Source organism: Temnothorax longispinosus, chromosome 2, assembly GCF_030848805.1.
Source record: "Temnothorax longispinosus isolate EJ_2023e chromosome 2, Tlon_JGU_v1, whole genome shotgun sequence".
NCBI classification, from domain to species: domain Eukaryota; kingdom Metazoa; phylum Arthropoda; class Insecta; order Hymenoptera; family Formicidae; genus Temnothorax; species Temnothorax longispinosus.
This window is the reverse complement of record NC_092359.1, coordinates 23,662,910-23,677,877: the sequence shown is the minus strand read 5'-3', so window position 1 is coordinate 23,677,877 and position 14,968 is coordinate 23,662,910. Positions and strand designations below refer to the sequence as shown.

The 14,968-nt window shown below is 35.5% G+C and overlaps 5 protein-coding genes across 8 annotated transcripts in view; 3 read left to right on the top strand and 2 right to left on the bottom strand.

Moving 5' to 3' along the window:
* The window catches only part of Dy (transmembrane protein dusky), a 57,894-nt gene that overhangs the window by 40,351 nt on the left and 2,575 nt on the right, over positions 1–14,968 (bottom strand). The gene's annotated exons all lie outside the window — the stretch shown is intronic.
* On the top strand, positions 422–2,291 carry LOC139809206 (uncharacterized). The gene is made up of 3 exons (XM_071771943.1): positions 422–839; positions 1,160–1,358; positions 1,440–2,291. Exons 1-3 carry the CDS (start codon positions 649–651, stop codon positions 1,482–1,484), a joined length of 435 nt encoding a protein of 144 aa, XP_071628044.1. The 5' UTR covers positions 422–648; the 3' UTR covers positions 1,485–2,291.
* LOC139809204 (uncharacterized) lies at positions 2,826–6,548 on the top strand. 4 transcript variants are annotated; one of them, XM_071771941.1, is made up of 6 exons: positions 2,826–4,044; positions 4,817–4,951; positions 5,214–5,485; positions 5,606–5,842; positions 5,968–6,328; positions 6,392–6,548. In XM_071771941.1, exons 1-6 carry the CDS (start codon positions 3,996–3,998, stop codon positions 6,436–6,438), a joined length of 1,101 nt encoding a protein of 366 aa, XP_071628042.1. In that variant the 5' UTR covers positions 2,826–3,995; the 3' UTR covers positions 6,439–6,548. The 4 variants fall into 4 exon arrangements, with proteins under 4 accessions (XP_071628042.1, XP_071628041.1, XP_071628039.1 ...); XM_071771940.1 differs by having other exon boundaries at positions 4,817–4,947; positions 5,228–5,485; positions 5,968–6,548; XM_071771938.1 differs by having other exon boundaries at positions 5,968–6,548.
* Positions 6,716–8,547, bottom strand: LOC139809205 (adipose-secreted signaling protein). The gene is made up of 4 exons (XM_071771942.1): positions 8,160–8,547; positions 7,768–7,885; positions 7,418–7,555; positions 6,716–7,284 (listed from the first exon to the last, which is right to left on the bottom strand). Exons 1-4 carry the CDS (start codon positions 8,170–8,172, stop codon positions 7,086–7,088), a joined length of 468 nt encoding a protein of 155 aa, XP_071628043.1. The 5' UTR covers positions 8,173–8,547; the 3' UTR covers positions 6,716–7,085.
* On the top strand, positions 11,640–13,044 carry Obp13 (odorant binding protein 13). The gene is made up of 5 exons (XM_071770392.1): positions 11,640–11,798; positions 12,176–12,254; positions 12,351–12,445; positions 12,531–12,636; positions 12,802–13,044. The coding sequence occupies exons 1-5, from the start codon at positions 11,751–11,753 to the stop codon at positions 12,876–12,878; spliced, it is 405 nt and encodes a 134-aa protein (XP_071626493.1). The 5' UTR covers positions 11,640–11,750; the 3' UTR covers positions 12,879–13,044.

Below are 14,968 nucleotides of genomic sequence, written 5' to 3'. Positions count from 1 at the left end.
AAATCTAAATATTCCGAAAATTATCTATGAAATAACGAATATCTAAGCGAATTTCAAAAACCTGATATATATACATATATTATTTCAAATGGGATTAAAATATTCTTTCTCAACTTTTTGAAACGCATTTGATATCCTGCAGTAATATTCGTTTTCCACTTGTCTAATAAAACAAAGAAAAATTCTCTCTACTATAAACATTTTATGAAAGTTTCACACCGTATCCTACGTATGTATGTACGACATTTAATATCCAATAGAGAAACGTCCTTTCTAGGAACTTTAGCCGACGTTTTTGTCCTTGGAGGACAAATGTTATTGGACAATTGATATCGGACAAATGTGAATCCTCCATTACTTTGCTTTATTGCCCATCCTATAGAGAAGATTCAATTTGTTTAGTTAGCAAGCCTGTTGATATTTGCCCTGTTAGCCCGTTACTGTTACTACACCTACCGTATGGTTAGGTTAGGATTAGTGTATATGTGATGCTTCGTTTCCGTTTATTACACAAGAATTATATAGAAAGTGATTAAATTGCGATTGATGAAAAATGGGGAATCCTCTAATTAATTATACTCTATTATAAAACATAAAGATGAACGACAGATATATTCGTCGTATGCGTATCGCTTAAACTTAAATGTAATGAAAATGACGTATCCCGGATTAGTATTACTTGTCGGAGTTGGAGTTGGAATAGCGACTTTTCTCTATTATGTGTTCACCGAGAATAACCGCACGGATGGACAGTCATTATCGTATTCGGGAAACGGAAGATCGTCCGAAGACCACTATGAAGACCGTTCTTGGTCGACATCGTCGCATCCGACTGAAAAGTATTCATCTCAATATGCCTATATACCTACATACATTAGTATCAAGTATCAATACCAGCGCACGTGATTAATAATATCATCTGATTTTCTCTGCTTCACAAACTTACTTTCCACCTTCCGCAGATGCAAAATCATCTTTCCTATAACTTCGGTTTTTCTATTTTCAATAATTATACCTATAACGTAGTAGAAGTAGAAGAACCATCATTGTTTTTTTTCTCTTTTTTTTCTTAAGAAAAAAAATTAGAACATTACAATATTAGATATTGTAAGAAACATATTATATATTGCAAGGTTCTACGAGAGATATTTACTTTCAGTGCACTATTAAATAGAAGAAGTTCATCAAACTCTTCGAAAAGTAAAGAAAGAAGAGACTTCGCGACAAGTAAAGACGACATGAACAATTGTTCAATCTGCCAATACGCATTAGTTGATTCGGACGTAATACAATTGCGTCCTTGTAGACATAATTTTCACAAGGATTGCATTAATGAATTGACAAAATATGATCCTGGGGTAAAATCTAAAATGTGCTAACTAGAAACAAACTTTTGAATCCTGCTTAAAAGTTCATGATTGTACTTGTTTATGTTGCAGGCCCTTTGTCCTAATTGCAGAAGAAAATTTAGGCCCGCGATATAAATACGTCGTACATGCACGCATGTATATGCAATAGTGTTTGAATCATTTTGTACAGTATCTACAAATACTAATTGTTACATTTGGTTATTTCAGTTTTATCATAATACTTAAAAACTTTACTTGCAATATGTTCAAAGCAATATATGAAATGCACAATCTTTTTACAATTTAGATATCTCATTGTCGTAATCGAAATTATAGGTATATATATATATATCCAAAATTCCTAGTTTTTCATCATACACTTTGCAGAAAAATAGAAAATTTTTAAACTGTGCTTACCAAGTTTAGTATTACATATAGATTTTTGAGAATATTATTCTATAGATTTATCCTCCAACTGATTACATTTTATCTGTCTGTCGTAAGAGAAAAACACTATATACAAATCCAGAAGCGGTATCGTCGTATAAAGAAAAGATTTATGATTGCAAAGTCTGAGTAGTTTCTATCAACGATCCACATGTAACTTTCTCTCCCTTTATTATCGATTGAATCGAATAACGTCGCTTTGTTACTCTAGAATCACGATTTATATCAAAGAAATATGTATCGTCTTTAGCTCCGATCAAAATGGTACAGAACGTTTAGTTACATTTACTTAGGAGTCAAGAAATTGTATCTACCGAGTGGTACTAAAGTAGTTGGCCGTGCTATATGTAAGAACGTAATCTTATATCCATTATCTATTTATATAATAAGGTAATTAGCAAGAGAGATTACATACAGATACACCCAATTATTGTACGAATATATCTGACACGTGTACGACGATGGATAATTAATATAGTAATGCGCTACAATCGATCCGCTTTCCTTTTCGTTTATCATTATCATAAATGAATTAGAATGTTTCGTAACGTTGCGACGCAAACCCCGTGCATGTAATAATGCAAGACGGTGCCGTACACGTATGTGCAACAGCGAAGGCGAAGAAGGCGACGGCGACGCGCGTATTCTGTAACGTTCGTCTAGTGAGCGGCATGGAAAGCGAGGTTGCGAGGTAGTTGCGCTTTGGTCAGTAATCCGGGAAGCGTTTCCGTTCGGTCGATCCCGCGGAGAATCTCCGTCTCTCGGCTCCGTCACTGTTCCGTCTCTCGCGTAATCGGTAATCGCGTGTAAGAATGCAAAAATACGGAAAGTAGTGAGATAAGAGAACGCGAATCGGTGATTATCGATCGCGTTTCTCGTATCAAAATGTATCGATGGAACGACGATGACAGGATTATTGTTCGTTATACTTGTCGTAACTCACGCGGTCGCAGGATCGCGGCTATCCGCGCCCAATGAGAAACAAGGTACGTATCTGTATCTCATTATACATCGATATAAACTGCGAGTGTAGCTAAACGAACATTTAATCCGTCCTTTTTTCTCTCTCTCTCTCTTTTTCAACGCACGGATACGAGATGCTATGCGTCGCGGTCGGGAGATTTTGCATCTTCTCCGCGCTTATGTATACGATTTGCTTCAAATTCCGCGTGCACCATGATTATCTCAACGAAACAAACCTTGTAATTTAATATGTAAAACATATTCATCGATTCTTGATCGATTTGGTCGAGAATAACCGAATGTTATTCTTAATGATTATCGGTCGCTCTAGGATAGACGATAATTGTTGTATAAAACTGCGCTTGTAATAGTAAGAAGACTTGGAAGAAGAAAATTATGCTGTTTATCGAATTTATACGAGCGGCGGATTGCAATAAAAATAAAATTGATGTTATTCACGGTATTTTTTTTAGAGATGATAATAATATATCGTTTCTCCTCGTACCCTTTTTCTTTTAGACAGCATAAAAATATATTTAACGAGATAACGATCACGGCACATAATCAGTATCACAATCATAATATAAACATAAAAACATAAATCGATCGTGTTGTCAGGATCGCGCGTGAATAGACAAAACAATGGGATAATATGTATAACGCGAAACTAAAACGCGTTTTTATTCGGCATTGTCTATGTCAAGGCCATTTTACCACAACAACATTAAAAGCGAAACGCTAGATTTACGCGATTTAAAACTTTTCAAAGGAACGCGGAACGATATGAAATCGGTGCACGATAATTACGGTTCCTCTTCCGTAAAATGCACTCGTATTTATTCCACGTGTGCGAATACTGCGAATACGCGCGCACAGGCTACACGCTATACGCTGCAGGCTGCAGGGTTAAATATATCGGTTGTCCTATTTCTGGACCGGTTCCACCTTTTACGCGCGATCGTCGAAAGAAGCGAAGCGAGTTGAAGCGGATTGAAACGAGTTGCGAGTTAATTTTAAATTTTGTTCGTGCTTTTACTTCTTTAATAAAAAGGTGACAACTTTGCAGCACATATATGTCGCCCGCGCCATTCGTATCGACTATCGCCCCGACAAGAAACGAGAAAAGACAAAAGAGAAAAAACGTACTGTACCGACAGCAAACTTGCCTCATAGCCCTCATATCTCATATCGCCTGTTGATCGCCACGTTGAATTATGACGCGCTAATGATACATGTATGCTATGGCTAATCGAGAGTTATCGACGAGAGCCAGCTCTGCGTAGCCGTAAGTAGCCATTAGCAGCCGCGTTACACGTTACAGGATTACAGGAACAGGAGCAGTCTAGCGCGGCCGCGAAGATTAAAGCTCAAGTTGAGCCAAATGCGATCAACGCGCGATTCCTGCAATTGTAAATTATCGTTACATTCCTATGGGCTGTGTCCTGCTATATATTCTCTCTACAATATTCATAAATAAATATCCGCCGCGTCCGATTGTCCGATTGTCCGCGGAACAATCGTCACAATCGATCGAAATCAAGTAGGCATATATATAAGAGAAGATCTTTAAACTTTGAGTTGGCGAGAATTTAAACGCGTACATACAACCGACGAAGCACATCAGAAACACCCGCGGCGGAGTTTGCTTCACCTTGTTAGATTCGCATAATGGGGTTACGAGAATCTTGCATTGACCTACGTGCCCGTTTCCCGCGATCCGCGATACAGCGTGAACTGGCGAGTGGCGAGTGGCGTCAACACTCAACAGCTGAAGCTCAAGTGCTAAACAGGCATGCACTTGAATACCGCCAAGAGTCAGAGTCAAAGTCAGAGATGCGCGATGGCTCGAGATCTCGAAATGCCCGCATTGCCCGCGAAATATACAACGCGATCGGTATCATTGGATATCATTGACGTACTATTATAGGTCTATCGTCTATCTATACTATACTTGTACCATAATTAACAATATTACGAGCGGCATTTGCCGACATTCTACCTCTCTACCTGCGATAATTAAACATTCTCTCATTTACCGATCTTATTGTATTCTTTAGTAAGAAGACTGATACGAGATTGGGCACCTTTGGTATGGCTCGCGCCTGGGGAACGATTCTTGCCTCTCGGGGTAACCGAATTCCTCGACAACGTACAATCGGACCAGTATTATCTTCGCACTAGAATAGACGTAGGTAAATAGTTGGAAATATATATAGTTACGATATAAATAATACAATATAACAAGAGATATACATTAGTGTCTGTAAGTGTACGTGGGATAAGATTCGATATTCGATCATCGATGTGATTTCATTCTGTGGTATGGTATATTATAGTATATACCATTTATATATACAGTATATGTAGTACAGAGAGTATGTATGTGACAATCAAATGCCGCGGAAAATCGCCACAGCCCACAGGTTGACGTTTCAAATAAAACACGTTTAACAGAGTCCTTGTTAAAGAATCGATCGTCCTTCTTGTACGGTCGAAAGCCCGCTGGAACCGTGCCCGTCTATGCTCTCGTGAAAAAGTGCGTTTCCAGAGACGCGCGGCTACGCTCAGCGAGAGATACGGCGCAGCCGATGCTGAAATTGAAGCTAAAGCTAAAGCTAAAGGAGGTACGGAACGTTTTCGCGCCTCTACAGAATCTAGGACGACCAGGACTTTTGGCTCAACGGCAGATCGATAGCACCAATAATCTAAGAGCACAAGTGCGGCAGGTAAAATATACGCCCGTTCCTATTACTCCCAAAAGAATACACGTGCTGATTGCACGTACGATACGTTTCAAATAAATGTCGTTCCTTTACTTTCCACGTGAAACTATTATATAATTTCAGGTGGCAACGGTACCGCGACTCGAAAAGGTCAGAGAAAAGAATGGATGTCAAAAAGTGCACTTTCACGTGACCTATTGGATGTTCTATCCGTTTAGCGAGGGAAAAACAATCTGCGTATTGGATCTTGGATTTTTTGGCAGCTGGCCGATACCTACCGTTGGTGGGGTGTGCATAGGTACGCTTAAAGAATATGGCAGTCATATCGGAGATTGGGAACATATGAGTCTTTATTTCAAGGTAAATCATGCTTCAGCTTCGAGACGTCCTCAAAGTAAAGTAACTTTTCTATCGTCACCGTTCATGTCACCCGCGCCCCTCTTATACCAAAAAAATCCATACCAAAATACGATATCGTCATTTAGGATAACGAGTATCCTCTGGCAATGTACGTATCGGCGCACGATGCCGGGGCGTTTTATCAATATGATCCGCGAAATGGTACTTTCGTCTACGAGAGTCAAGAAACGAGAAAAGGTCTCTTCCAGAAGCCAATATTTCCTGAAAAAGTTTATACGGCTGGTGGCTCGCACCCAATATTATTTAGCGCACGCGGCTCTCACGGGCTCTGGACAGCTCCGGGGAAGCATAAATTTGTTCGAGTACCTCGTCTGTACGACGAGAGTGGATTCGGAACCGCTTGGCCGACATGGAAAAGATTGGAGTTGCTTTTCGAAGAGGACAACGAGCCTTTACCAGGCTGGATGACTTTTAAAGGCAAATGGGGTAATCCCAGCAGCAATTGTCATCCGTTAGCGAAACTAGGTTTTAACATTTGCGAATTTGTAGACGGCCCAACCGGAATTCCTATGAAGAAATTCAATTTTCGATGTTAAGACCTACCATCGTTAAAGTCGGGGGTGTTAGAAGTTATAGGGTAAAAGAAGACTGATTTTGAGACGCGTCTTTTCAATTCAAATCGGCAAAATAAACGAACGTGATGGTTTGATGACATATTATACATATTTATATAAGATGGCAACGTGATGGTGCGATTTTAATGAGGATGCCAAAGATGGTTACTGATAACTCAGAAGAACTTTGCGTCTTAATTTATTCGAATAAATAATCTTGATCTTCATGAACAATTGAAAAGTAATTTAGTGTGCCACATCTCTGTAAACATTATTTATTTAACGGAAGCTTCGTTGAAAATTGACATCGATATAAAATAATAACAAAATAAAATAGGATTTGTTCGATACAACTTGCGCGTAATTGCAGACATAATTAGCAGAAAGTGGTGTTATAGCTTTTGCAAACGTCTCGCGTGTGATGTATTTTTAAAAGCTGTAGGCAAATTATCTTATTTTGTGCAGCATTACACCACTTACAATTGCATCGTTCGCTCTAGTCTGGGAACTTTCGGCTATGCTGATTCATTCGTTCGTTCATTCGAACCTTTACTTGATTTTCAGCACTTGAATGCTTAAATACCCATCACTGAAAGACAGCTCGATAATAAGCAGCATTACCTCGAGCATTACTCAGACACCTCATCTTCGTCGATTCCTTCGACGGCAATGCTGCGTATGCCGTTTCTCAACAATGGTGTACCCTTGTCTTTTGCTAAAACACGTGCGTTCAGCACAATTTTCAACGGAGTACCCGATGGACAACACATCACTTTGACATCCTCCTTCAATATTTTCTCCTTATATGCCAACAGCTCTACTTTCAACCTGATGAAAGAACAAATATTTCAACAGCTGAATCAATTTGAGAAGAAAATGTGATGTACGCTTGATTCGAATTGTGGGGAAAAAAAAAAGAAAAAAAATATATATATACACATAAACAAAAAAAAATGTATACCTTAAGCCATCTTTTTCCTGCGCAAAATCGACAATGTGACAATTTGCATTATGATTTCCTGCAATTACCGCCGGAGCTACCGTTTTTTCTTCCAGATGAATACACGTATTCCATGGCACTGAAAATTCTATGTGGTATCTAGAATAAATACAGAATATATCCATCTCATTATATCTATTCCCTCTATATATATATTTATATACATACATTTCATAATATATATTAAAAATTTTAATAAATTGTAATTATATTACAATAGAAGTTAAAGTCTGTTTTTAGCATTCAAGGTAACAATCATCAGACTTAGGAACACAAAAAAAATAAAATTATTTAAAAATTTAACAAATAACCTGTGATACAGTTGTAAGAAGCCTAAATGAGCATCTATATGACCATGTCGCTGTGGCTGTATCATAATGTTGTTATCTTTTCCAAGTCCGCTTCCACCGCTAAAGTGAACATGATGCTCTAAAAACACAAGATTGAATTAAACCGCACATACGTCACATATAGAATATACCCAAGTTAAAATAATCGCGTCTCTTGACATGCACGTAATTCCTATACGTCGTATACGCAAAGCATCTTTCGTTTTTAAGTAAAAAATTTTATGCAACACTTGTTTCATATATCTGTGTCATCTGATGTGTGTCACTGATTTTATAAATGGAAATACGCGCAAGATAATACGTAAGACAATATTTTGTATAATCGTCAAACGTTAAGAAAGATGATCAAGTACCTTTATCTCCCATGTTCCATAAAATAATCTGGCAGATTTGTCGATTCTGCTTTCATACTGTTCGCGAACCAAATTGATAAAATCAACCGCCCTAATGACACTAATGACTATAAATGACTGACTGGCGATATAAGTCAGTGTCTAGGTTTGAGTCTAAAATATAGGTTAAGGTTTTGGGGATTTTATTTAGGGTTTAGAACTTTAATTAGTTTCGTTTAGAGTTTTAAAGATATCAAAAGTGGACACTTTGTATCTTCTCTCTGTTTGTACTATATCAGAGAGAAGCCTGAGAGAAACCCGGTAATCCCGATAATCCCGGTCTTTTTCGTGGGACTGGACTGGGACGCGACGCGCGACGGCCGGCGAGTGGCGACCCGCGACGGACGCGTGGGACGTGAGAGTCGTGAGACACGCGTCGAAACTCGAAAGTCGAAACTCTCGCAAGTCGCAAGTCTCGCAACTCCCTGCACACTAGCGCCAATACATCCATTTTCGAAATTGGTACTACGTAGCCACGTTTATTTTCCGACATTGCCGATAAAAAATTTATTTTAGTGCGCGTCCGTGCTACATCTGCAAATGTATATATTATATATCATGTATATTAATTTTGTTTACACGCAAAAGATGAGGTATAAGGTAAAATTTGTATTATGATGAGATGAAATATATTAATCAATACACATTCGGATGTGTATATTGATTAATATATTTTATCTTGTCATAATATAAATTTTATATATCTTACATCTTGACGAGAACATATATTTATTCCAATAATAAACTAAAATCAAGTATATTAGGCTCTTCTGAATAAATCAAATAGGGAATAGTGAGAGAGGCAATCGGAGCCACCCGCGGTAATTATTGCGCAATCAATATATATAGTCTTTCTATATATTGATTACGCAATAATTACCGCGCGTGGCTCCGATTGCCTCTCTTACTATTCCTAATTTGATTTATTCAGGAGAGCCTAATATACTTGATCTTAGTTTATTATTGGAATAAATATATGTTCTTGTCAAGATATAATAAGGTAAATTTATATTATTTGTTCACTGTCGTCAAAATTGCCACGGTACATACCATATAGTATATATATAGTGTCGACCGTGAAACTATATGCTTTTTATCGTTATTTTACGGTTAATTTAACGGCAGTCGTCAAAGTATATATACGATTTTGGCGGGTACGTACATAACTTTTCGGGACATTGTCTCATTTCTAAGATTTTGGGATTATGACATTTCGGCACATTGTCACGTTTCTAAGATTTCGAGATTATGCCCTTTCAGCACACACGTGTCGTTATAGTTTTCAATATTTGTGATTTTCATTTTTCGGGACACTGATGCTCATGTCCACCGGCATATATATATATGTATATATAATAATATTCTTGATTGTAATTTTGGTTGAGGATCAGTTAATATTTATATCTTACATGTTATGATTGAAAAATAACAACTTATTTTATATATTTATATTTATATGTTAATATAATCTCTCCCTCTCTCTCCCTGCTCTCTCGCTTTTTCTCTTTCCGATCGACACGCATGATTTTTCCCACATAAACAAATTATTTCTCAACTATTTTGTCCACTGAAAATTCTCATTGTTCCTTTATATTAATTGATAATCGCATTGATCCAAAAGTGATATTTTTGCTGGCCTGACCTCAGCGGTTGAAACGCCGAGTCTGTCCATTTTTTTACTGAGGAAATATTTTTGTTCAGTGACCCAAAAAGTACAACTTATTAAAAATTCAGCCATTTTTTCCGGGGCCCAAAATCACGTGGTTTAGTGCGGGGTCTTTTATTGGTTACAAATACACAGAATTTAGTATCAGCAGTATCAAAGTTCATGATAATCCAATCTTAAAGACCGCAAGACCGTCCTTGCGTCTACGCAATAGGTACCTTGGAATCGTTTCAATCGTCATTATTATAGGATTATTCAAACGAAATGTATGTATATATGTACGAGTAAACTAAAATATATAGTAAAGAAACGTCAGAATAATTATCGCGCTGAATAATCTTTTTATGACGGAAAGGACATCTATCTATATCTTTTATTATCGTGACAATATTGTAATAAAAGGAAATTATATAAAATCGGCTATATAATGATGATAATGACATGTGTACAATATGTGTGTGTATGCGCGCATATGCGTGTAGTGCGCCATGAGATATAATTGACGCGCAGAATAATAAAATTTTAATCGGCGTGACCACAATACAATTCCAAGAAAATTGTATCCGGTAGACAATATTTATCTTTAGGTGAAGCATTTATTTCAAGAAAAACAGCAAATTTATATTTATTATAAAGTTTAATTCGTTCGTTACGATAGGAAGTGGTTATATTTAATGATCTCTGAAAAATCGCGTTCTATATATTTAAAAAGAACATGTCTAGAAACATGAAACAGAAGGTTTCAACGACAATACGTTGAGGTAATAAGATAGAATTAATAATGCGCACAAGCACTATAGTAATCTAATTTGGTATTTTCTCATTAAATAATGTAAATGTAAGATTGTGTGTTTTATTAAAACTCTCTAGACTAAAATCAGAGGGAATAAATGAGGCAATCGGAGCCAAGCGCGGCGCGGTAATCAATGCGCAGACAAATTATAATAAAGTGTCGAAACGTTCGTTTTTAATATATTTATTTATTATTATAATTTGTCTGCGCATTGATTACCGCGGCGCGCTTGGCTCCGATTGCCTCATTTATTTCCTTTGATTGTGTATTTTATTTTTCATTATCACGATGTCACATCTCGTCGTTGCGCATATTAATTGTAAACAATATTATTGGCTATATCGTTACATTATTCTTTCACTTTATTGTTAACAATTTGTTCTCTAGCTTATATATATTATATATTTGTCGCAAATAAAATTTGCATAATCTTTTCTTCTTATCGCGTCTTTTTACGTCAAATAATTTACCAAAAATTCAGTATCCATATCATAATCTATAGATTTTTTTATCTTGCAACATGTAGAAGTTTACCAGTCGTTACAGCTATATAATTGAAATAAAAATTCGGGTCTCTTATTTAATATGTTATTATTTTTGTTTTTTTATTTGGTACACTACTTAGAAGTGTAGATGGTTAGGCTGTGCATTTGTGCAACGCGTTTATTACGTGTGAATGATAAAATTAAGTACTGTATAATGGATGGTATGAGTGGAATTTTAGGATTTTTTGTAAACCAAGTCCACTTCCTGGCTATCCACTACCTGAAGTTAATAAATATTTATTATTTGGTACCCTCTTCAAACATATCTAGCAAAAATACGTGTTTAGTAAAAATAAACTCTGTGGTTATAAATAGCAGAATTTTAAGACTCGAAACATGACGACATGTTATTTTTTACCATTATAGCTATGATTTATTGCTTCCGCATAATTCGAGTATTCCCCCACGCAATGGTGCCACAGAATGTCAAGGAGAAAATGTCGTCATTACGTCGCAAACTATAAAAGCTTAGGACTCTATCTTGTGATTAGCCAGTAACTTGGATCGCGTGCTTGAACTGTACATCGTGTCAAAAAGAAAAATCAAACATGAAAGCAATCGTTATCGTGCTCGCTATTTCTTTCGTCGCCGTCTTGGTAAGACCATCTCCGTTAATAATGTATTTAATTTATATTTTTTAGAAAACATCTACATGTTTTTAACTTTGTTTTTTATCTGATCAATTTTTATTATTTACTTCAATCCTATCAGACTCATTCTATTCACATATACTCTTAATACTCGATCTATTTGCTTAAGCTCTCTACTTTCTTTTATAATTTTTCTAATCTTGGACTATGTGTATTATACTGCTTCTTTCTCAATATATTTACGTTCCACAGAATGTATCATGAAAATATTCTTTAATCGTCTGACACATTCCAAATAGGCACATTTTTAAATACATCAATTACTAATTATTAAGCATTACCATGTAAATAATGATATCCAAATATCTATTTGATTGTATTAGGGTGAGCTCACAAATGAACAAAAGGCCAAATTGAGACAGTACAAAGAATCCTGTATCAATGAATCTGGCGTTGATCCAAGTAAGTGAAGAATAAACTACGTGCATAACATAATATAATATTAAAAAAAAAAACTAAAATAAATAACTGCATTAATTATAATAATTCGAATTTCAGCCGTAGTTGAAAATGCGAAAGGATCAAGGGCAACATCGGAAAATGACGAAAAGCTTGCCTGTTTCTCTACCTGTTTGTTGAAGAAAATTGGAATTGTAAGCAAAACTCGTATCTCATTTTAATGTGTATCAAAAAAATAAAAATAAATTAAGAATAAAATAATTTCTACGCATATTCTAGATGAAAGCGGATGGAGAGATTGACTGGGAGGTAGCTCGTGCTAAACTACCATCAGACGTACCACAAGAACAGGCTGATCAATTATATAATGCGTGCAAAGACATTAGTAAGTAGATATAATATGAATTTGACAAGAGCTAAGATCGGATTTTTATCCGTTTAGAGAACTGATATTGTAATCTTATGTAGTCGAATACTTTGAACTCTCGGTCCTTTCAAACATTGCTCTCAAATGAAAATAGAGTGAAATATAATTGAAATATTGTTTCAGCTGGAACTGGTTGCGAAAAGGGACACAATCTGCTTAAATGTTTTGTGGAAAACAAGCAATTTAATCTTCTGCATTAAGCAAATGAGACCAGACTCAATATGAAAACCTAATTAGATCTATTAGTTAGATACCATGTATCGTCTACTTATTTAGATAACATTAAAATATTACCTTGCACGTTCATGCAACAGTGTAGAGCTGTGTTTTTGAAAAAATAAATATACATGTCGCTTCAGCATAAAACATTCAAGTCTCTCTCTTTAACTTTCCTCTCTCTCTCTCTCTCTCTCTCTCTCTCTCTACAAATATGAGTTTCTACATTGGGCTGCACAGTGATTTAAAGTTTATCAACAATCGATATAAAATCTCAATTTTATATATAAAAAATAAGAAACTTGATAAATTGATCAATTATAAATTGATTTGCATAAAGGTACGTCAAAAAACACATTTTTTGATAGCAAAATACAACAAATAACGTATTATTTGTACATATAAATTTATTTTTTCCATGTTTTTTTCTATATTTTTGCGGTTTCTAACGTCTTTTGATTTTCATTAGCCATGTTATCGGTCAAGATATTACACAATTGTAAGTTCTTTGCGACAACGTGCTTATTTTACTAAAAAATCTCGTATAACAGTCAGTCAAACCACGTCCTTTTATATATTAATCTGTGTACTGAGAAAATGTATATTTGTTGCTGTATGTGGGTATCAAGAGACACGGCATGCGGCAGTGTCTCATCACGCCAAGTGTAAGCGCTCGAGAAAGTGTCTCTATACCTCGCAATCAAGCACCGAGTTGAACGGAGACACAATCACAAAGGTAATAATTTCTAAAAAAAACCCAAGGGCCAACGTCGGCACTCTTTGTCTCTTTCTAAGGGAGCAGATAGAAAGAGATGAAGATGAGTGAGCTGTTATATTGGTCCTAAGCGGATGAAATTTTTCAATAGGCTCAATCGATTGTTTGGAGTCATATTATATAATAAAGAGTCTTGAATTTTTCTACATTACATCTACAAAAATTGTTTATCAAACATGATTCGTATTTCATCAGAAATATCAGACATTTATATTTGCACAATTTTATTTCCAGTTACTAATAATTTAGTTTGAGCACAATTTTTAGCATGCCACGAAAAATTAACAAATCAGCGGGATATAAATAATAATATATATATATTTCTATATACGCAGTGCCATATATGTATCACTTGATAATATTACTGTACAGTTAATTAATAAATAACGTATAACTGAAATATATCTATACGTCAACCTTATCCTTTGTCTAAAACAATTTTTTTTATTCTTTTAGACTTGTTTGTAAAAGTATAGTTCAAAAAATCAAATAACGTAATCACGCAGTGAATTTATAGTACGTTACATTGCTTATATATTATCTACATGAAAAAGGTTCATGTAAATAAATGTAAAAACATGTTGTAAAAAATACGTAAACGACCCATGTATATAGACGATATAGACATATAATCTTTGAAATTTATTGCACACAACCCTGATAAGTAGGTTTAAATCTCAGCTAAATAGGTGCGAGTCTTTGCTAAATGGGTTCGAGTCTCGTCTCGTCTCACGATTCCCCACATTTCCCGTATTCCACCAGATCACACTGGTGGATTCCACCTTTCCATGTATGTACCGTCCTGTCCAGCCGTCCATATTGTCAGTTGTCACCACGGTGGCAAAAACCGACCGCAAAAATATGAAGATGCGTGATTGTGCATGTTGTTTATGCGGCACGCATCTTGAAAACGTATCAAGGCAAAATAAATGAGGTGAGATCCGGAAAAAAAATTTCCGCACACGTGATATTATAATTAGATATTATAATTAATCATTAATCGCGTAGTTATAACTGAATAATATCTATAATATAATTGCAAATCTTTATAAATTTACATATAAATATAGCTTGTTATATTTTTTATTTTTTACTAAAATTATTTTTATATAATATATTTATATCTATATATTACTGTAAAATTAAATATATAATTGTACTTAACTATACGACCAACTCTAAAATAATTTTAAAAGTTTTAGTGTTTCTCGACAGAATATTTAGAATCTCACGTCATATATTACTTGACTGGCATAAAGCCACGTTCTCAATCAAAAATAGATGGATAGGTTACAAAAA